Below are 22,039 nucleotides of genomic sequence, written 5' to 3'. Positions count from 1 at the left end.
CAGCTGATGACTGAATCGTCTCTTGCGATTGGTTTCCCTGACTTTTTTGAACACTTTTTCTAAACAAATGCTGGTGTACCATTCAGAATTGACCATTCTACGTCTAATGGAATGGTGGCGGTTATTACAAAAAAACATGCGTACATTTGTTTACAAGTGCTTCCTGTGCGAACAAATTTTGATAGATTTGCCTAATTTTGAGGGACTCAAACAGTGTCGATTGTTGTTCATTTCCGGATTCATATACATGTATCCATGATTCGTCTGTTGTCACGTCTCTTAAAGCACCGCGCTTCAATTTGTTCAGAATTTCTTTGCACCAATCGACCCGAGATTGTTTTGAGCAATTGTCAAATTATGCGGTATCCAACGCGAACAAATCCATTTGACAGTCAAACGTTTATGTAATATTGAAGGTATGCTAGTGAAACTAACGCCCAAGTATGCCTTAATCTCACGGTATGTCACATGACGATCTTCCAATATCAGTTTAAGCACAGCATCGAAGTTTTTTGGCACAACAGGCGATTTGTAACTAAGTGCGACCACTATTGAATTCGCAAAAGCAGGGTAGTTCGAGATGGTGCTTCATCACCAAAAGTTGAAGCGAGTTGACAGTGTTGTCATATTTCAAAATTATAGTAGGATCTCTCGTATATATTAACGAAAAAATACAGGTTTAAATAGTTTAGAACACTCCAACGTCGATCGAAAAGATTTGTTGAAATGAGATAAACAACGATCAAATATTGATACCATTTCTTTTAGTTGTTTCCTACTCTATATAAGATAAAATGTAAGGGATTACAAAAAAACAAAAGTATCTTGCAATACGTTTTTATTGTTTTATTATAAAAATATATTTCATCTTCTACAAACTACTTATTAAATATGGCAAAAATGAATATATATATTTGAAGTACAAATATTTGTGCAGTAATCAATGATGATCCTACACAAACTCGAAGTCATTTATTGGAAGCCTTTTTATATTCTACACTGACCTGTTTTTACATTATAAGTAATAAGAAATAAAAAAGATAATTACATTACGTATAAATACAATTGGTAACTTCTAGTTCATATAAATTGAAATTGAAACAACTAAGGAATTGCAATTTTTAAAATATAGTTTCTCATACATATAGAAAACAATTTGCATTCAAATTTTAATGATTTTTGATATTTCTTACATAATTTTGACATATATACATAAAAAGGAAGAGAGAAGTAATTTTATTATTAATATACATCAGATAAATAATTTAATAAAACAATTACCCTGAAATTGAAGTGTGCGTAAGGCATTTTGAAGCTGCTATAAAAGATAAGAGCGTTTGGGTGTTTATATTAGAGCGATGAGTTGTTACATTACAAGTGTGGTTAGTTGGCACTGATACCAAAAATATAAAAATGGCCACAATAGGTTTCTTCTTCGAATAGAATTCTCAAAGGTTTCTATTTTCATCCATAAATTTTGTAGGGTGCTCCTTTAATAGTTTATAAAGATGATGAAATTCTCCAAACATGTACCTTTTTGTATTTATAGGGTGTGTAGATAATTTTCGTTTTTTTTTGCTGTTTAAACAATATAATATTCAACTGAGCCCTAGGAAGGTGCGAGATATTGCATAAATAGAAGTATGTACACGCTAATAATGCGATTCAAATAATGAAAATGAAGAATAAATGCTGAAATTGTTCAAAATTCATGAAAATATTTGTGATAACCTAAGAATATAATTCCTAACTCAACTTTTCATAATCAACTCAAAATTCTTAAAAAAATTTCAATTCGATACTGTTTTAATTCAACTATGAACTACGTATACCAAGATCGGAAGTAATTCGAAAATATTTCACCTAAGAAGTTAAATTTTAATACTGGTAACCACCATTGGAAGCTGGATATCCATTTGGACCTCCAGAAGGATAACCTCCAACTTGTTCATAAGTTACTTTGGGTTTGTAACCATCCAAATCGGCGGTATATTCAACCGTTTGACGACGACCATCGGGAAGAAGAACGAAGTATTTTCCTTTAGCTACGTCTCCTTGTCTTTCTTCTTCGTGACCGAAGTCGTTTCCTGAAGCGGCATCTTCTACGTGATAAGAGAATTGATAGTTAGCGGGCTCCTGAAATAAATAATACGACTTTTAATCACCTGCTCAACCAAAGATTCATCATAAATTTATCTCTCCATCAACCCTGCAAATTTTAAACTGTATAACTGTGACGAAAGTGGAAATATGTTGAAACTTTTAACCAAGTCCGCTTCTTATAGTGTATATTATGGTTACCACAAACCAAAACTTCTCTTCATTGTAGCTGCCAACATTCCTAAATTGAAAGTAAAGAAAATAATTGCCAACAACACGAAGCAACCAGAGGATTAGATTTAAGTCAATTTTATAAAAGTGCTTCAATCGAAGAGCTAATACAATGCAGGAACCAATGTATCTTGATGAAATGAATGCAAAGATAGAACTTTGCTGTTCAATTGTGCAAGAACTCGCATTTGCAACTGTATTGGTTTGGTGCCAGTTGTCTGCTCAGCTGATTGCTTGGTATACTTTCCTGAAACTAACCTTCTCGTCTTTTGTGATAAATTTCCTGTCCATCGTCATTTTCGTTGCTAGTATTAATTTGGAAGCTTTTTATTCAGTTCAGTATTTGCTGGGGGTTGCCTTGATGTACTATGAAAAGGCTCATAATGTCAAAAAACCACAAGATTTTCGTAATTTCTTGCATGTTATATTGCTCCATACCAAGCGACCAAGTAGTGCAATTACAAAACTTGTTTTGTTGTTAATATTAACAATAAATAAGTAAAATATAATGAAAATTGTATTTTTCATTTTTCCCCTAGTATACATCATTCCAATATTGAATATGATGCATTTTACGGTATATAAGTATGGGTAAATCTCCAATTATAAGGAGATAGTGAATAAAACGATTTTTTACGCATTGATAGAATTCTTCAGAGTCTCACCAACCTCTAAGATATGGCTACAAGATTTGCTTCACTGATATAATTGAAAAAAAATTGAATTATCAACAAGAAAGGACAATTGTAGCTTTCATGTTAAATAATTTGGGAGTTTTCTTTAGAAGTTTTGAAATTCTGACACGAGTATATATAATTTTCAAAAAAATCTATTTAACAAAGTCAATTTCTATGATTGAATCAAAAGATCGTTTCCAATTTTTGTTATGTCTACCAGGTTTAATTTTTGCTTATAGTGGTAGCAATTTCATAAATCATATTATGGATTTAAATATTATCGATGTATCATCACAAATATTTCGATGTCCATCAATTATTCCAATCAAATTATTGATATTCGTGAATACATTTTCGTCTTTTCTACGAATTACTAAACAGATTTAAAATATCTCACCGATTCTTCTTCATCTCGTCCACCGTATCCTGGTGGTCCATAGGTATTGCTGGGTGGTCCATAGGTGTTGCTGGGTGGTCCATAGGTGTTGCTGGGTGGTCCATAGGTGTTGCTAGGAGGTCCATAGGTGTTGCTAGGTGGACCGTACGAGTTGCTAGGTGGGATATAAGTATTAGTGGGTGGACCGTAACTGCTACTGGGTTTAAGAATAGCTTCTGTTTGAGCAGGTGCTCCGTAAGTACTAGCTGGCGTTGATAATTTTGGTCCTAAATAAGTATTTGCAGGAATGTATTGGTTGCTTGGCACTGGAGGTTCAGCTAATACCAAAGCGAATGCGAACAAAGTTATCAAAGCAATCTGAAACCAAATTTAACTTTTAGTGTTATTTCAGTCGAGAATTATATATGTTTTAATTTCCTCCAATGGTTCATATTCACTAAAAAAAAAGAAGTTACAATGCACTGGTAAGACAAAAGGACAGTTGGAAAAGGGTTTTGAAATATTTTATTGCTTCCACACTTAACAATAAGTGCAATTATAAAAAATAACGTCAAACTAGAAATTAGAGGATATATCTTTCATCAATTCTTTTAAACGTTTTGGTTAACCAACAGACAACATAAAAAAAGTCCAAGAATTGGCTATAACTAGGGGTAAATTGAAATTGCGTAAAATAGCTGAGACCTTGAAAATATCAGAAGGCGGTGTGCTCACAATTATGCATAGAGGTTTGATCATAGAAAGCGTTTTTCAAAGTGAATACCGCGTTTACTCACAATGGATCAAGAACAACAACATGTTGATGATTCAGAGCAGTGTTTGACTTTTTGCATCGATATGTGATAATGGATGAAACATGGATCCATAACTTCACTCCGTAATCAAAACGACCATCATTTAAGTGAAATGCTACCGATGAACCACGTCCGAAGCGTCCAAACGCGCAACAGTCAGCTGAGAAGGTTATAGCTTCAGTATTTTGGTATGTGCTTGGAATATTGTTCAACAACTATCTCCAAGATGGAGGGACAATCAATAGCAAATAATACATATAGTTTTTGGAACGTTTGAATGCAAAAATCAAACGAATACGGACTCAATGTCGAAGACAAACCACCGATTCACAAGTCGATAGCAACGATGGTTAAATTGAACGAATTACTATTCGAATTGCTTCCTCATCCACCATATAGTACAGATCTGCACCTAGTGGCTACTGGGTATTCGCTGATCTCAAAAAATGCTCACCTGGAGGAAATTGAGCTCAAATGAAGAAGCAATTACTAAAACTGAAGTCTATTTTGAAGCAAAAGACAAATCCTTCTACAAGCACGGCGTAGAGAAGTTAGAGAATAGTTGGAATGATTGAATTGCTCTTGATGGAGATTACATTGATAAATACACGGCTTATTAAGTGAGTATCAGATGATTTCTTTCCAGGTTCCTCACCAGCAAATTTATAAAATATCAGCTATTTGAATCAACGTTCTAAATATACATATTTGATATACTGTTGAGCAGTTTTGAGCAGCTCAACTTGTTGTAAATATATGTATATTTTTTCAACTTCTTAAAACAAAGTAACATTAATCAATGTTTGTTTCTATTGAGTCAGATTTTCTAACATTAATAACCTAATTGATTTGAAATTACATAATACTACCTGCACTCAACCATCGTGTTCATTTTTGCATAACTGCCTCCAAACATGGGCGTCTAAACGAGATCAACGTTAATTTAATAACTCGTGAAGATGTGCAATTATTTTATAATCTCGAGCATAATGCCGAATAAGGATTATATTAATTTCTATTTATTTAGTGCATATATTAAGGTTACGATGACCCAATGTATAGATAAATAAATAAAAAGTAGTTCGAATAAGTGACATTCAGATTCTTTATTAGTTGAAATGCTTGAAAGTTGGATGACGATTATGTAACTTCATAAACATGAATTAGAAAATATGAAACAAATTCTATATTTTAATTGAAACGGTTTTTTTAGTAGTTGCTTATCTCATAAATGTGAATTATGGTCTCAAATACTTTTCACTTCTCCGTATTTAAAACTTTATGTGTATTGGATACTTCAAAACGTGTAAAATCGAACATAGAATCATTTCCTTATTTGATACATTGATAAAAATATTCATTTATGTCACATTGATGTTTCTATTACGTATTTTTATACGAAGATGGTCTCAGAAGAATTTGATCTGACCTAGAGATGGTGGTGGTTCCTTGAAAAATACCAGGTAAGGTAATAGCGTTGGGTTTTTGGGATACGTGTGGGATAATTTTCATTGACTATCTTGAAAAAGGAAAAACTATCAAAGACGAGTGTTATGCGAATTTATTCAGCAAAAACGAATGCATTTAGCTAAGAAGAAAATGTTGTTTCATCAAGACAATACAGCAGCTGATACATCTAGTTTGAATTGCTATCTCATGCAACCTATTCGCCGGATTTACTCCTCTCGAATTATTTTCTGTTCCCAGGCTTGGAATAGCTCGATGGTCAAAGATTTGAAGAAGTTATGTCGGCAGTTAAAGGGTATTTTGAGGACATGGATGATTCTGATTATAAAAAGGGTATCGAATCTATAAATATATATATTTTATTACAAAATTTTTGTGTTGGGCCAAGACAATAATCTAAATACTTCCTGAAATTCTTATGATATTTATTTGAGTTCGGGATGAACAATCACTGTTAGTATTTGAAGCTCCTTTTTTGTATTTTAATATTGTAGTCATGTTCTTCAAGTTCCAAGCGCCAAGTGTGGAACTTGGATCTTTGTGTGAGAATAACCATTAGAGCGCTAAGTACTGTAAACTTTCTTCCAAAAAGGTAAGGACCAGACCATTGCAAGAAGTTCTTTTTCATCATTTAGGGTACTGCTGGCATAAGCAACATATAGGTCAGATCCTATTTTTAATTTTATATTAATAATTCCATCCCTCCATTTTTTAAAACAACCAAAAAATACGAGAAATCCTTTTAATTCTTTTGAATTTTTTGGTATAGCAAATTTTTGTATTGCCAGAATTTTATCTAGGCTTGGTTTTCACCTCCTGGCATTACAATTTGGCAAGAAATGTTATTTATTATTATTAATAACTCGCATTTATCAATTTGTAATTCAATACTAGACTCTCTTAGTCTATTTCTGCCACACGGATTCTGGGAGGCGGGGGGCAAAGAACCAGCTGCAGGAAAAATACCTGCCATTGGAAAAAAGGTAGTTAAACCAAAAATACTGGAATAAAAACCCAGGAGACCCAGAAAGAGGAGGAAAAAATACGCCATAGCGCCAAAAATCATTTAAAAAACATCTTTGAACGGCAAAAATGTAGATATACATCGGAAACCTGTAACTTAAGAAGAAAAATCGCAGACATTTCAATATCGCACCTGAAGGAACCCTAGAAAAAGAAGGAAAGCCCAGAGGCCTTTATATCGATAGAGAGAGGTTTGGACTGGTCCAAAGCCCTGTGTATTAAGTTAGAAATTGTTTACTTCAGAGAAATGGGATCAGTTTTAAACAATACGCTCTTGAAAAACCAAAATTTTAAATTGAAAATAATTTAGACTTCAAAGAAAAGTAGATGCGTTCTTCTTTATAAAAAAATTTCCGACAATTGATGAAGTTTGTGTCACGGTTCATGATGATCAAGGATTACCCTGAACTGAGTCGAAATAAAAACTCTTACAACAAATGGGTTTTCGTTGCAAAGGTCATTTCAGAAAATCTATTTTAATAAAAAGAAATGATATTGTAGTATGAAGAAGAAATAACCTCAGAAATACAGAGACCATAGAAGAAATATATTTTACTTAGTTGAAACATGGATAAATGACGGATATACATCAAATAAATTTTGGCAAGATAAAACTGTTAAAAATAGAAGATAAGTTCTTACAAATAATTTATCTACTGATAAACTGATAACTGTATAGGTAGTTCAAATCATTTTTTGAAAGGTATATCGACTTTTGAATCTACTCGTTCCGGTAAATTCCATGAGGACATGAATGTTAATGCTTTTAAAGAATGGTTCGAAAAAACGATTAATCTTAAGCTATCTCTCGAGACTTTCCCACTATTCAGTGGTTAAAAAAAGATTTAAAGAAATGGCTAGCTTCGAAAAAATCGTGGAAAGACGATTAAATCATTGGGAACTAAACCCGATTGAAATGAGCGAAGCTAAACTTGTTTTTGGATGCTTAAAAACAATGTTAAATTGAGAAAATTCAGTTAATATATATAAATATAATTGTACATTCGATATATTCATTATATGTATGAAAATGTTATTTCATATTCGGGGTATACTTGAAAAAATATTTCAACTGTCTACTTAAAGAAGTGATACACCTATGGAATACGAATGCTTCATCATTTTATTACTCTCTGATTCATATAAATAGATTATAATCAAGCTTAGGAATATCTATAACCTATATTTTTTCACATAGTTGTATATATTGTATTTATAATTGCCAAGACCGTATATTTCTGAATGCCTTCTACAAAGAATAATGGCCCAAAATACCTGCGCAAACATCAACTTTCAGAGGCATTTCTGTGTTCTAAATCCCCGCATCCATTCAAGTTTCGAGTTACTGCACTATCTACAACTGTTAAGATTGACTATACTATTTTAAATGAAATGGGCTTCACCAGAAAAGATTAATTAACTTGTAAATTGATGATCTGCATCCATTTTTTGGACTATTTTTTGAAAACATTCCAATCAGTCATGATTATCTCCAAATCAGTCATAATTATTTCAAAATATTCATGTTCTAGCATCACTTTATAATAGTGTTCTGGCAAACGGATACTACTCCAACGACATGTTATAGAGATTTTGATACGGTCTTTGACTGGTGAGTTCTAGAGTCAAAAATTACAATCCTCCAGACTGGAGTTACAAAAATTTGGTAGCGATTTGGATACGTATCATTATATGACTTTTTTAAGTTATTCTGAAATAACCGTAAATTCTCATCATGAGAATTCTTTCATGTTGGGTGAACATGATTAAATTTTTATTTTACAATAAATATCTTTCACTAATGACGAAGAATAATTTATGACACTTCAAAACAATTTATGACAAAAACCTACTACTTTAATTTTAATTTAATTTCAAATTGAACTATTAAATGCAGACGATTGTGTTTTTAATTTAGAAGATTACGAAAAACTGAAAATATATAGTGTGGACAGTTAACAAAATCAATATAATAGTTTACATCTAGGTCTCGGTCAGAGTGACATCGTTTTCAGTCGAATTTAATTTTAGACGTGTACGGCCGAAAGTGATAAGTCGATAATGATGATCTATATAAAGGGTTTTCCAATAAGAGGTGTTATTTTGAACAGCCCGCTATTTCGGTAAATGTCACTTTTGAAGCTGTCATTTTTTGACATTTGACAAGTAGAAACTACGCCATTAATGAAAATGGAACGATACACGCTTCAACAACGCATTGAAATTATTAAAATTCACTATAAAAATGGTGAAAGTTTGGCAGGGACGGTTCGTAAAACTAAAACATTTTTGGGTCGACGTGAAGCACCTTCTCGGACCGCAATACAGAAATTGGTGGAAAAATTTAACTGTTGGGACAAGTTAGTGATGTGAAGAATAAAACCCGTGCACGTCGCTCAAGAACAACTGAGAATATTGCTGCTGTAGCCCAAAGAAAACCCAGGTTTGTCCATTCCTTGTCGTTCTTTGGAATTAGCCATTCCACAAACGTCATTACACCGTATTTTGCATAAAGACTTGGGTCTTAATGCCTATAAAGTTCAGTTAACACAAGAACTCAAGCCGGCGGATCATCAACAACGTCGTGTCTTTGCTGATTGGGTCCTTAAAATGCATGAAAATGATCCGGAATTTTATCGAAAAATCATCTTAACTGATGAAGCCCATTTCCACCTTGGTGGTTACGTCAATAAACAAAATTGTCGTATCTGGGGCTCGGAAAACTCAAGAGTTATTGTTGAAAATCCTCTCCATCCTCAACGCGTGATTGTTTGGTGCGGTTTATGGTCTGGTGGTGTCATTGGACCTTACTTTTTCGAAAATGAGGCTGGAGCAACAGTTACGGTGAATGATTTCACTATCGAGAGATAATTAATGATTTTTTATGGCCGGAATTGGATGGTATTGATTTGGACAACGTTTACTTTCAACAATACGGCGGTACGTGCCACATAAGCAACGAAACCATCGATCTTTTACGGGAAAAGGTTCCGGACCGTGTTTTCTCTCGAAGAGGTGATCACAATTGGCCACCGAGATCTTGTGATTTAACACCTTGCGACTTTTTCCTTTGGGGCCACGTGAAAGATAAGGTCTACGCCAACAGTCCAGCATCGATTCAAGTCCTCAAAGATGGAATTTCTGAGGCTATCGAGGACATAGGGCAGCCGCTTTGCAATTTGGTTACGGAAAATTTCATGAAAAGGATATGGTCCCGTAAGCGCAGTCGTGGCGGTCATTTGGCTGATTTTGTGTTCCATTATTAACGGCATACCTTCCTCTTTATAATGAAATTAACATCCGATCATTTATCTCAAAAAATGGCATTTTTCTTTGAATATCAAAATAACACCTCTTATTGGAAAACCCCTTATAATAGTTTTCGGTGGAAATCACGAAATAGGTAGCATACCACGCGGCTAAATTTTCTATATATTGCTTCACAATATGAAGTGTCTAATCTTATGAATGTACAAACCTATTTGTTGACAGAAACTTGCTTAGTACTAAAGTGAAATTTATCATTACAGAAAGAGATTTGATTAATATCTTACGCTTTTCCACAATTAAAGTATTAATCAGAAATGTTTTTTTGAGTACAATAGATGGAGAAACGTTTTACTATATTTTGAATGGATCTCAGGATTTCAGGCTCGTTGTTTTATCGTTTCGCATAAAATGGTTTCATTAAAAAACTAAGCTGCATGAAATAAAATAAAATTTCCTCCGAATTCAACAGAAACGTTCCAGAAAAACAAATAAATTTGAATTCGTTCGATGGTAGAAAAGTTGGGCTTAAGTCGCTGGTCTGAATCGGTTTTACAGTTTTACCATTTATGGCCCGTTACAAATGGATTCTCGCAACAAAAAAAATCGATGGCCACTTTCATTTTCCCGAAAAACTTCATTGAAGTCTACGTTGTGAATACGTTATTTAAGCATTTCAAATGGTGCACTCATTTCAAACGGCCGCCATTATAGGTCAAAACCGACATTTTCTTTGCGGGCCCGTATTTTCCGAACGGGACATTTCAGTTAACCACCGTTTGGCAAATAGGTAGGTCAGGGGTTCCTGGAAAACATACCCAAAACTCACGCAAATTAAGGATCGGGTTTCTAAAAAATTTTTTTGTTTTTCCGGATTTCCAGGAAAGTTTTCTAATCAATGCTAACTCTGAGAACACCAAGTGAAAGTAGAGTAAATAACGAAAAAAAATTGGTCCCGATAGGTAAATTTGAAATTTGAAAAATCACGCATTATTTTTAATATAATTCCATAATTTCTTGGAACACATTTCTTTCCTCTGTTTATTAATTGAAATTGATAAAAAATATGCTAGAAGTAAATTGTTTTGCACTATAATTACTCCAAAACCATTTTTGAACACGCCTAGTTTCCAATTTCTTCTCTAAATTTCCACTTTTTACCTCCAAATAGAGATATAAAATGAGTGTAAAGATCTATCAATTTGTTGTATTTTTCTTTAGCATTTCATAGTTAACCTCAAGATATTGAAAGTCTGAGCTACAATGTGCAATGATAGTAGTAAGAAACAATTGTCTTTTAATGTTATCCATTTAGTCGAATTAACAACAATTGAGGGTTTTTGTCGAGATTTAAGAGAATTAAAATTTATTTCTGTTGTATTAACTTTTAAACTGATTTGGTTTGACCACTGCAGATTTTTCAAAAATACACAAGTTTAGTTTCTAATTTATCGCAATTTCATAATATTGCAAATTATTTGCGATATGTCTTCCGTCAAAACCAGAGTCTTTTGAACTTTGTTTTTAGTACTTTTTCGAGCGAAATATTTCATTTAAACTATAGTTTAATCTATTCAGTCGTAAGCATATAAAAAAATGAGTTAAATCAAATTGAATCATTAATAACAAAAATTAAAACATTAATATTTGAAATCGAATGATATAATAATATTATGAACATACTTTGCGATGTTAGAAAAGGGTATAAAAGAATAAAAATATTTTTCAAGGATCAATAGTCGATTTCTGTTTCCCGAAAAAATGAAAAATTTAATACTGTACCTTCATATTTACTATTATATTCTTGTTGAAATTGATTGGAAGATAGATAGAAGCACTACACGTTCCACACAATATATTCTAAAAAATAAATTGATGACTTTGTATCTGTTTGAAGAATGAAAGTGATCTGATTAAACTAGCTACCACAGAAGCTTTTATACTATAAAATCTGCGTATAGTGGGTGAACTTACACAAAATATTTCACTTTCCTCCCAAAACCTTCACTTGAAAAACTTATTTCACCCTACCAGTTCTTCTCGATACGCTTTGACATCCACAGGGAGGACCAGAGAGGCGGCCCCCCTTCTATTTTCCATTTTGGCGCCTTCTTCTCGCCGAAGATCTATACTTGCCTTGAAATAGTTCAATTATTATTGAGATATTGAGATTATAACTGTGCTTAGACCAGTCAATTTTCAAATTTTAAAATGTGTTTTTCTGTAGGGCTAATTAGGCAAATGTAAATTTACATAAATGAGTTTAGTAAAGGTGATTATCAAAATTGGTAATTATACAAATATGAACATCAGGAGTAAACAAAAATATTTCATTACAACAATTACTATTTACTTTATTCGTTTATAGATTTTTGTAAACGTGAAGAATTATGGGATATTATTGATGACATTTATTCATTAAGAAACTAATTATTTCATGATATTTCTTATTATCATCAAATTCCTTATCCATAAAATTTCAAAATAACACCGGGAATAGATAGAGAATTGAATTTTATGAAGAAAATGTGGAATAAAGTTTTTTATTCTCAATAATTTCTGAGTTATTCGCGATTGAAACACGTTTTTCAACATTTTTTCATAAAAAACTCAAAAATTACGTATTTTTTGGAAAAAAAATTCCTATCAAAATTGAAGCTTATGAAAAAACAAAGAAATTAGTCACTTTCAATTAAATTTTTCAAATAATATTCAGCACCTTATGAGTCACTGAAAGACAATTTTTCTTTTTCATAAATTTATGCAGAAGTTTGAGCTCAAATGACGGAAAAACGATCAATTTTTCATAGAAAAATGTAATAAACATTTTTAAATTACTTTTTCGGGCCTTTAAAATGAGCTCTTATAAAACTGTCTAGCTTGAAAATTAAGCGAGCTGTGACGAAAATAAGTTAAGTAACTCGAATTTGAAAAAAAAAATGTCGGTAAATTTGATACCATGGCGGCAAGATTAAATTTAATCATAGCTCATGTAAAATTACCTTTGTTCAAGCCCTAACAACACGTTTAAAAAGTTTGAATAGTTTGGAACACGTATATTTTTCAAAATATCTCGAAAACTATTGGAACATTTTGCTTTTTTTCATAACTCACGTAGCTTGAAAATTAAACGAAATATAAGCGTTTAAAGTATTGATTTCAATGGTAAGGGAGAGTCTTTTTTACCTTTTAACATCAAAATTCTCTGAAATAATGTAGGGATGAATGAAAAAGCTTAAAGGGAAGCCGAGTTATTATTAAAAAACCGAATACATTTTTCAAGAGACAATGCTGGAAAATCATGAAAAAATCATCTAAGTTTTGATCTTTTTGGAGTATTTATTCTTGTTTTTCATCACATTTTTTAATAATCTTGGTATGAGGGGTTGCTTTTAAGGGTTGGTGAGCTGTAACATATCAAAATAATAAAGTTATGATACAAAACTATCAACATTTATTATATTTGAACATAACTATAGCCCATTACCGCTTTAATTCATTAGTTTTCAATTTATAACTTAATTCCAAATTTTCAAGAAGAAAAAGTTGAATGACTGTACTAACTGTCTTTCGAGTCTCTCCGAATTTTTGGTAGCATTCAATACTAAAAATGCTTCTCGCAAATAATGCCGTATCGTTTCGGAAAAAATTTTTCAAAACTTCAAACACCGTTGTCAAACAACTGACTAAAACACGCTCTCTGGTGATGTGCACTTCGAATTTGACGTCATTGAATCTATAAAATTCTTAGCACTTGTTGTGGACGATTCCTTAAAATAGGAGTCGCCTTATCTAAGACAATTAGGTTCCTCATGCTTTTCGCTGAAATCAGTTTGCAAAGACCTGAATTTATCCATCTCCTTAACAGTTTATTATGCACTTATTGAGTCGCATCTCCGATATGCCTTTCAATCTTCAAAGTACAAAAGGGAACTGTTAGATAATTAGTCGGAATAAACAGCAGACCTACTGCAGCGACTGTTTTAGAAATTTTTACTTTTCCTTCTTTATTCATCTTTGAATTCGTTTGCCTAATTCGTAAGCACGCTTCTTCAATTTCAATTTACCTCTCACACAACTGCCATTTTTTATTCGGGTCACATTTTCATGTAAAAAATTAATTTTAATTTCTATTTAGCAGGTCCAAAAAGCACTATCAATTTTTGTCTTTATTCCATTTTGGGGAAATACAGTATTCATTTGTAAACTAGCTGTTTCTTAATATTTATTTCAATTTTATGATTTTTTTGGTGTAAAAATCTCGTTTGGACATTCTGTACGTCTAGAATTATAGATGGTTCTACGACCTTTACATACTAGGTAAAAATGGTAGATTTTAACAACCAAGTTTTTGCCGCGTTCTTCTCTCTTCCTCGTTTTTATTTTATTTTTTTTTGTAGTATAACAAGCTGTGGATAATTTCCATGAATACCACTCCATAGACAACTCATATACCTCACATAGTTACCTAACTTTCAGTTATTCACGTATTTTCACTTTTAAATGGCTTGTCATTGAATATTATGAGCGATGTCTTTTTGGGAATGTGGCAACGAAACACCAAAGTGGACTAACTTTAATATATTTTCCGAGCTTTCAGTTATTTATGTATTCATCGTCTGGGAAATAATTAATCAAGATTTTCGGTGGTTTTGAATCGTAATCTTGTAAGAAATTTCAAAATTCATAGGTTTGAAAATTCAATATTCAAATTGAAGTTGATTGCAATATTGATTTTTGAGATGGTTTGAAAGTATCCCATATTTGTATGTGAAAAGTAAAGAAGTCTTTGCCAGCTATATTATGAGTAATTTCTTATGGGGAACGTGGCAATGAAACACCAAAGTGGACTAACTTTAATATATTTTCCGAGCTTTCAGTTATTTATGTATTCATCGTCTGGGAAATAATTAATCAAGATTTTCGGTGGTTTTGAATCGTAATCTTGTAAGAAATTTCAAAATTCATAGGTTTGAAAATTCAATATTCAAATTGAAGTTGATTGCAATATTGATTTTTGAGATGGTTTGAAAGTATCCCATATTTGTATGTGAAAAGTAAAGAAGTCTTTGCCAGCTATATTATGAGTGATTTCTTATGGGGAACGTGGCAATGAAACACCAAAGTGGACTAACTTTAATATCTTTTCCGAGCTTTCAGTTATTTATATATTCATCGTCTGGGAAATAATTAATCAAGATTTTCGGTGGTTTTGAATCGTAATCTTGTAAGAAATTTCAAAATTCATAGGTTTGAAAATTCAATATTCAAATTGAAGTTGATTGCAATATTGATTTTTGAGATGGTTTGAAAGTATCCCATATTTGTATGTGAAAAGTAAAGAAGTCTTTGCCAGCTATATTATGAGTGATTTCTTATGGGGAACGTGGCAATGAAACACCAAAGTGGACTAACTAATATATTTTCCAAGCTTTCGAATACTTATGTATTCATCGTCTGGGAAATAGTTAATCAAAATTCAATATTCAAATTGACGTTGATATATATATATATATATATATATATATATATATATATATATATATATATATATATATATATATATAAATATTACATATATATAAATATTATTAGATTATTAGATATCTAGAAGATACGGCATTAAAGAGGAATTCAATCGATTATATTGAACCTACTAATATCAAATAATTACTTAGTTTAACATTGTAAGCGTTCGTCCTCAAGCCCAATTGCGCGATTCTGAAAATTAGTAGTTATTTATCCACGTATCTAAAAAATTTACTCAATTAGTAAATGTGAGCAGTAATGTATAGTTTTGTTGTAATTTTTATGGCGAATCGTATCTAGTTTAACTTAATTAGCTGAAATTGTTTGATTTGAGGACGCGGACGTGTCTAAGTACCTCTTGTCGGTACCAACTCAATAAAATCACGTAACAAACATTTGAGAAATTCATTTCTCCATTTTTTTTATTAAATTACGAAGAAAAGTATATTAACTGCTTCATTCTTGGTCCATCATTGTCATTTCCAGTACCAGACAATAGTGAGAAATTTTGAGATACATTATTTGTGAAGTTTGTGAAGACAAATAGAAACAAATATTCATAATTGGATGTGGCGTTTTTAAAATATTCTCTATTAGGATCAATACATTTAATTTAAAGTTATCCACCGCTTCTTTAGGTGTAGAAAAACGTTGACCTCGCTATTCATTCGCAATTCGATGTTTTGACCGATCAGAAACGTTTTTGTTTGAACTGATGTGTGCATTCGTCCTCTGCCTTTGGATTTTTTGATTCATAAGATTACAATAAACGGTGGAAACATCTCCAGTTATTCCAAATAAACAGGCGACCATTTGCTTCGAAGTGCATTGTACGCAAACAACTTTTGTTGGATTTGGCTCGTCTCGGAAGATTCATATGCATACATCCATGATTCGTCGCCTGTCATGAATTTTTTCAGCATTTCTGTGCACCAATGAACACGATCGATTTTAAAAAAATGTGGTATCCAACGCAGGTACTTTCATCATAATTTCATAATTAAAAATGTCAAACTTTACGATGACGATATCAGATTTGACATATTTAAATCAGTGTTGCCATATCTCAAAACTCAAGTAGTACCCCTCGTATTATAATATAAAACAATTGTTGTAAAGTTGTTCTATAAAGTTTTCCAAAAAACCCAATACTTATCAAGTTATTGGTAATTGAAAATTCGGAGTTTTTTCACTTTTTTATCGTATTTTTGCAAATATCTTAAAAATATGCATTTTAACAAAAATTTTATGATGAAAAACTGGTAGTAGGTGAAAAACTGAGCAAATCGGTTTCTTATATAGCGTTTTAAGTGCAATATTAAGCAAGATATTGAAAATTTAAGCCGTTTTTTATTATCTCTGAAATTTAATCGATGTATTCAATGCCACGTAGCGGCGAACAATTACATTTTATGCATTCTACTGAAATAAGGTTTTGTTGTGCTTGAAATAAGCTTCAAAATGAGTACTGCTAAAAGTCTTTTGCACGTAAAATGAGTGAGCTGAGATGCAAATAAGAGGAACATCTGATGGTTTTTTCTTTTAAATCAATGAGTTTCATAAGTGTCATTTCCACCAAAATCAAAATTAATCCTATTCCGTCTAGAATTAACTTTAATATAAAGAGTTTGATGGATTCCAGCAGTTTGGTTACTTTAGGACACATATTATTAAAAAAAAAACACGATTTTAAGAAAAAATAATTCGAATTTGTAAAAAAACCACTTTCTTTTCATAATATCTCAAAAATGATGAAAGATACGTAAAAAAGTATGACTATGAAAAATGTAGGTCTTTTTCTGAAAAAAACAAACAATTTGGTTTTTTTTCTGTTACACAAAAACTAACGAATATATGACTGTTTAAAGAGCGCGCAGGAGCGCTATCACAGTCTTCTCGAGCCCTTTGACCCTTCACAGTTTTAAAATAAAAGGTTTTTCACTATATACTGTACTGAAAAAAGGTGAAGCTCTTTTAATTACCTTTAAAATCGTTTTTTATAAGTTGTTATAGCATCAAAATTGAAAAAGTTATGGTCCAAAAGCTAATCATCGTATTTTTTTCTACAGTTCGTTATGATGAAATATGTATTATTCCCTTCTCAAAATTATTGAAGAAAATTTTATATGCTCTGATAAAAATACCATAACTACTTGTTTTTTTTTTTCTAACAAAAGAATCTGATTTGCGTTATTTGATTGCGCATATTCCAAGAAAGAATTGTGCGGATTGACATCATTTAACAGGAACCAGTTTCAAAGTTATTTAAATTGAACCAATGTCGATTCGTCATCTTCAAACGGATCGATTTACCAAATCAAGCTTAAGTTAATTTACCGTTAATTGGCATTAAATTAGCTCTAGAATTTATTTTTTTTTCTTTATTTACATCTATGACCAGTACATGGAGTTCGATTTTTCTTTATTATCCGTTATAGTGAGGGAGACCGAGAAGCTAAATTGAAATAACAACTTATTATATTGTTGAGTATTTATATATTTTAGAAAGAAGAAAAGTTTGTATCTACAGATCGTCAAAAATGTGATCAAAAAATATTTAAGCATGTCAGATATTATTAGTTTCATATCAATAATTATTTATACTATAAGGATTGTAAGTAATATCATAAATACAAAACCCTGAAAATTTTAGTACGGTACTTTACCGTAACTGGACAGAGATCAGAGATATATTTTCCCCATAATTGACCGTACTAAAATGTAAGCGGTTACCTAGATAATCCGAATGGCCATCTTTTTCTTTCCAACATTGAAGGATATCTTCATTTCTCTCTCTATTTTAATACTTTCACACCAACCTCTGAATCTCCCCAAAAGTAGATAAGACCCTTACCATCATAGCGGTTGCAATGGATTTTTCGTAATTAATGAAATATCATTATTGCTTTTTAATATATGTATCCAGTTATATTTATTAAATTATAAAAAACCTCAAAGGAATTTTTTTGGTCGATAAGTAAACATAGTTGGAATTTTGAACTTGATGCAATAAATTTCTTAGAAAATGAATGTCAGGAGTGGATTTGATTAATTACTCTTCACTCTTTCCGAATAGAGTATAGTCGAGACGATTTAGAGTCTTTACCTTAACGAGGGCTGGCAATGAGGTTCGAGAATAGTTAGGCCCAATACACATGGAGTAACTGAAAAGAAACTAAACAAAAAAGTGACTGAAGTCACTAGCTGATTAGTGAAATGTCTCTGCACACACATCAGACTTAAACCTGACTGACTCAAAAATAAACAAATATTTGGTTCAATCATTTGGTTCATAATAACTTGAAGTAATTAAAATTTTCAACAATTTTGAGCTTTCCAGACTTTTTTCAAATAAATAATTGTATTGGAACAACATATTTCTTTTCTTATTCTAACAAAGTGACAGGAGCTATGTTACATCCCTTTTTCAAGTCTTTTGAATAATGATCGCTTGGAGCTGGGCCCCCAAGCATACCCTGTCGATGCTGGACTCAATAAAGAACAGAACAATTCGACTTATTAGCGATCCAGAATTAACCAGAAAATTAGACAGCTTATAGCATAGAAAAAAGGTCGTTGACTTGCCTGTTGTACCGATACTCGATAGACAGACGTGGCAACATCGAGTTCCTACAGACGCCCACAACATCAATTTATCGGGACTCATTTCTTTGAAGTCCCAACTTGTGGATTTAGCAACCAAGGCAAGTCTTTCTCGAGCACTACAGCCTACAGAAGGATTAATCACAGGTCTATCCACACGACAGGCACCACTCGAATTTCTTGGAAAAGTGTTTAATCTTTTGTGCTTGCTTTTTACAAAAAAAAATAATATAGTTCCAAGAAAAAAAATATAAATAAATGAAGACCTGTTGAAGTGTAAAACTTGTCCATTGAAACCTTTTGAGAGGCGGGTGATTCAAGTTGTTAGCGAATCAACAGGTCGAATTGGGGTTGGCAATCAGTTGCTCCATCTGTAGTTCCCCATTCAAATACAAAGGTTGTTACTCAAACTTCTTAGTGAGGTGCGTCAGAAATGAGTTTCTTTCGAGTTGATCTGTGTGTATTCGATCTAAATATAATTACATCCCGTGATGAATATGAGATTTTTCTTCTTTTCGAGGAAGTTATCCTTAGATTTTTATCAATTTCATTATGTCTTATGCAAAAACTCGATTTCTTCAATTGCAAGTAAGATTACAGAATTTCTGAACCATGAGAACTTCAAGGAGTATTCTGTACCCTCCTTTAGAAGATTGACGGTCACTGTAATACTTGAATAGTTGAATGTAATAGTTGAAGTTGATGTCTTAGTTTTCAAGGGACATGGCAGATTGGAATCTGTATCTACTTGCTATGTAGCGGAGAGCGTCAACAATAAAAAAGAACTTGCAAATGAAATTTCATAGAATATAACAAACCAAAAATCTTCTGCAGTACTGCAAGAACAATAGAAAGCTTGGTTATTAGAGAAATTATGGACTCGGCTCATTTCATACAAACTGGGACAAATGAGAAAACATCCGACGAAATTTTTTTAACTTTGACTTTCTTGTTGAACTGAAAAATGAATTAAAATTAATCTGTCGCTCTCTAATACATCTCAAAATACACGCTTGGGCTCTATAATTATCAATTGAGTCAAGGAAAAAACACCTCCAAAATTATCAAATAAAAAAACTATGGGAGATCAAGAGAAGCCCGATCTCGTATGTCGGTTGGTTTTTATTTTGTTTTTGAATTTGATCTCCAAAATTTATTATTTAGTTACCAACGCTCGACAGGTCTTATGGTATTAAGAAATATTGAGATCAAAACTGCGGTAAGTTTACCATCAGCCTCTGAAGACGATAACTTGGTTATCGAAACACGCGTCGTACTGTGTAATTTTGAGTTCTAGTGTATCGGTAGTGTGAAAAGTGTGATTCAGTTGGGTGGAGGTTTAAATGCTTGACATTCTTGACAAATTATATTCAACTTCCACCCGATTGAAAAACACATAAAAAATTTAAATACAAAAACTCTTTCTAGCCCCTGATATAGATTAATGCATAATATCTGTTTTTATCAGCTCCATAATCATCATCATCATCATCATCATCATAATCAAGTCTTTCAATCCTTTGGATTATGGCTATCGCTTTTAGAGCTTTAAAAAGGTTTTCTATTTTTGTTTTCTTTTTAGTTTATCGTTTGTCTTCGCTCCCTCCTGTGTCATGTTATAGTTTTCATTATATTTCTATGGGTTCTTTTAAGTTCGTATGTTAACTATATACTATTTTAATCGTTTTTTTCAAAAAAATTTATAAACCTCCAATTCTTTTGTTGATGATATGAAATATATCATCGATATAAAAATAAATTAATATTTCTGTAACCATTTTTTCAATAGACATATTCTGTAGTAGAATGTATAGTGAATTTATGAATATATACGGCTAAAAATGTATTATTTACTATCTATCCAATATCGCTTTAATATTTCTTTTACATCAAAAATTTACTTTTTTTCACATCGTTTAATGAAACTAGGTCACATATGCGTTATGGAAATGCTGAAATCTGCAGGAAATCCCAACAAATATCATTGTTTTAACGGTGAATTCACATGTCAAATCTATCCATCAAAATTCAAATTGTTTTTGTTTTCTTCAAAGTAAACGTAAACAAAAGATTACTGTCAAAAGTTTAGGAGGAAGTTAATGTTTTTTAACTGAAAGTATTATGTAATCGTTCAAAGAAATATTCAACGTTTATGAACCAAAACGATTTATAAAAGATTTCACAAATAAGATGAACACTGCTAATAAATATAAACAGGATAGTCAACAACTCTGATTTGTTATCGTTTTGGGATATTAAATAACGAGACTGGTTACGAAAATTCGAACGCTCCTCTTCAATATACTCCCCTCCCCTCACCACACAACTTTCCATAAGTTTTTTCCATTGATTGAAGCAGTGCTGGAAGTCTTCTTCGGTGAGTGCCTTCAGAAACTCTTCCGTTTTTTGCTTTACCGCTTCCATCGACTCAAATCGGGTCTCTTTGTGATTTTTTGGCACCAACTTCGTTAGAAGACGAACTAAAAAGTGAAAACTTCCGTGTTTCATTTTTGAAACCAATCTTGAACTTTCCTTTACAAATTTCGCCAAAAAGGCAGTGATTGAAAGAAACAAACTTGAAAGATGTGGTTTTGGATATTGCGAATGCTTGTGAAAATCAAGCAGTAAATAATTTAATCATGCCCTTTTATGATTTTGTTGGAGTACAATGGGATGGGGAAAGTATTGAGCGGCAGATACAACAGAGAATGTATATATGTAGCTGGTTAGTGATAGAGATAAACAGTAAAGGTGAAAAATAAGACAGCGACAAGAGAGAGAAAGCCCTTTCTCTATAAGCAACGATTCATGGATTCATGAATTCATTTGCAATTTTTGTGAAGAACGGAATATGTCTGCTACTTCTTTAAAACGAAAATTAATAGTTTTCTACTCCAATGGAATAAAACGTGGCGTTAATTGAATGTTACATTACTTTTTAGTACAAAAGT

General features: G+C 32.0%; 1 protein-coding gene across 1 annotated transcript; it reads right to left on the bottom strand.

Moving 5' to 3' along the window:
• Positions 1-823: 823 nt before the first annotated feature.
• LOC130897090 (pro-resilin-like) lies at positions 824-11,867 on the bottom strand. Its single transcript, XM_057805676.1, has 3 exons — positions 11,739-11,867; positions 3,406-3,762; positions 824-2,136 (listed from the first exon to the last, which is right to left on the bottom strand). The coding sequence occupies exons 1-3, from the start codon at positions 11,742-11,744 to the stop codon at positions 1,879-1,881; spliced, it is 621 nt and encodes a 206-aa protein (XP_057661659.1). The 5' UTR covers positions 11,745-11,867; the 3' UTR covers positions 824-1,878.
• Between the last annotated feature and the right edge of the window lie 10,172 nt (positions 11,868-22,039).

This window comes from Diorhabda carinulata, chromosome 8 (genome assembly GCF_026250575.1).
Source record: "Diorhabda carinulata isolate Delta chromosome 8, icDioCari1.1, whole genome shotgun sequence".
NCBI lineage: Eukaryota > Metazoa > Arthropoda > Insecta > Coleoptera > Chrysomelidae > Diorhabda > Diorhabda carinulata.
The sequence above is the reverse complement of the archived record's forward strand: the minus strand, read 5'-3'. Positions and strand labels throughout refer to the sequence as shown.

Bases quoted from the DNA above. Each gene is read 5' to 3' on its own strand.
- LOC130897090 (XM_057805676.1), bottom strand. The intron at 2,137-3,405 runs GTGAGATATTTT...TATTTATTTCAG, and splicing joins GACGAGATGAAGAAGAATCG to GAGCCCGCTAACTATCAATT.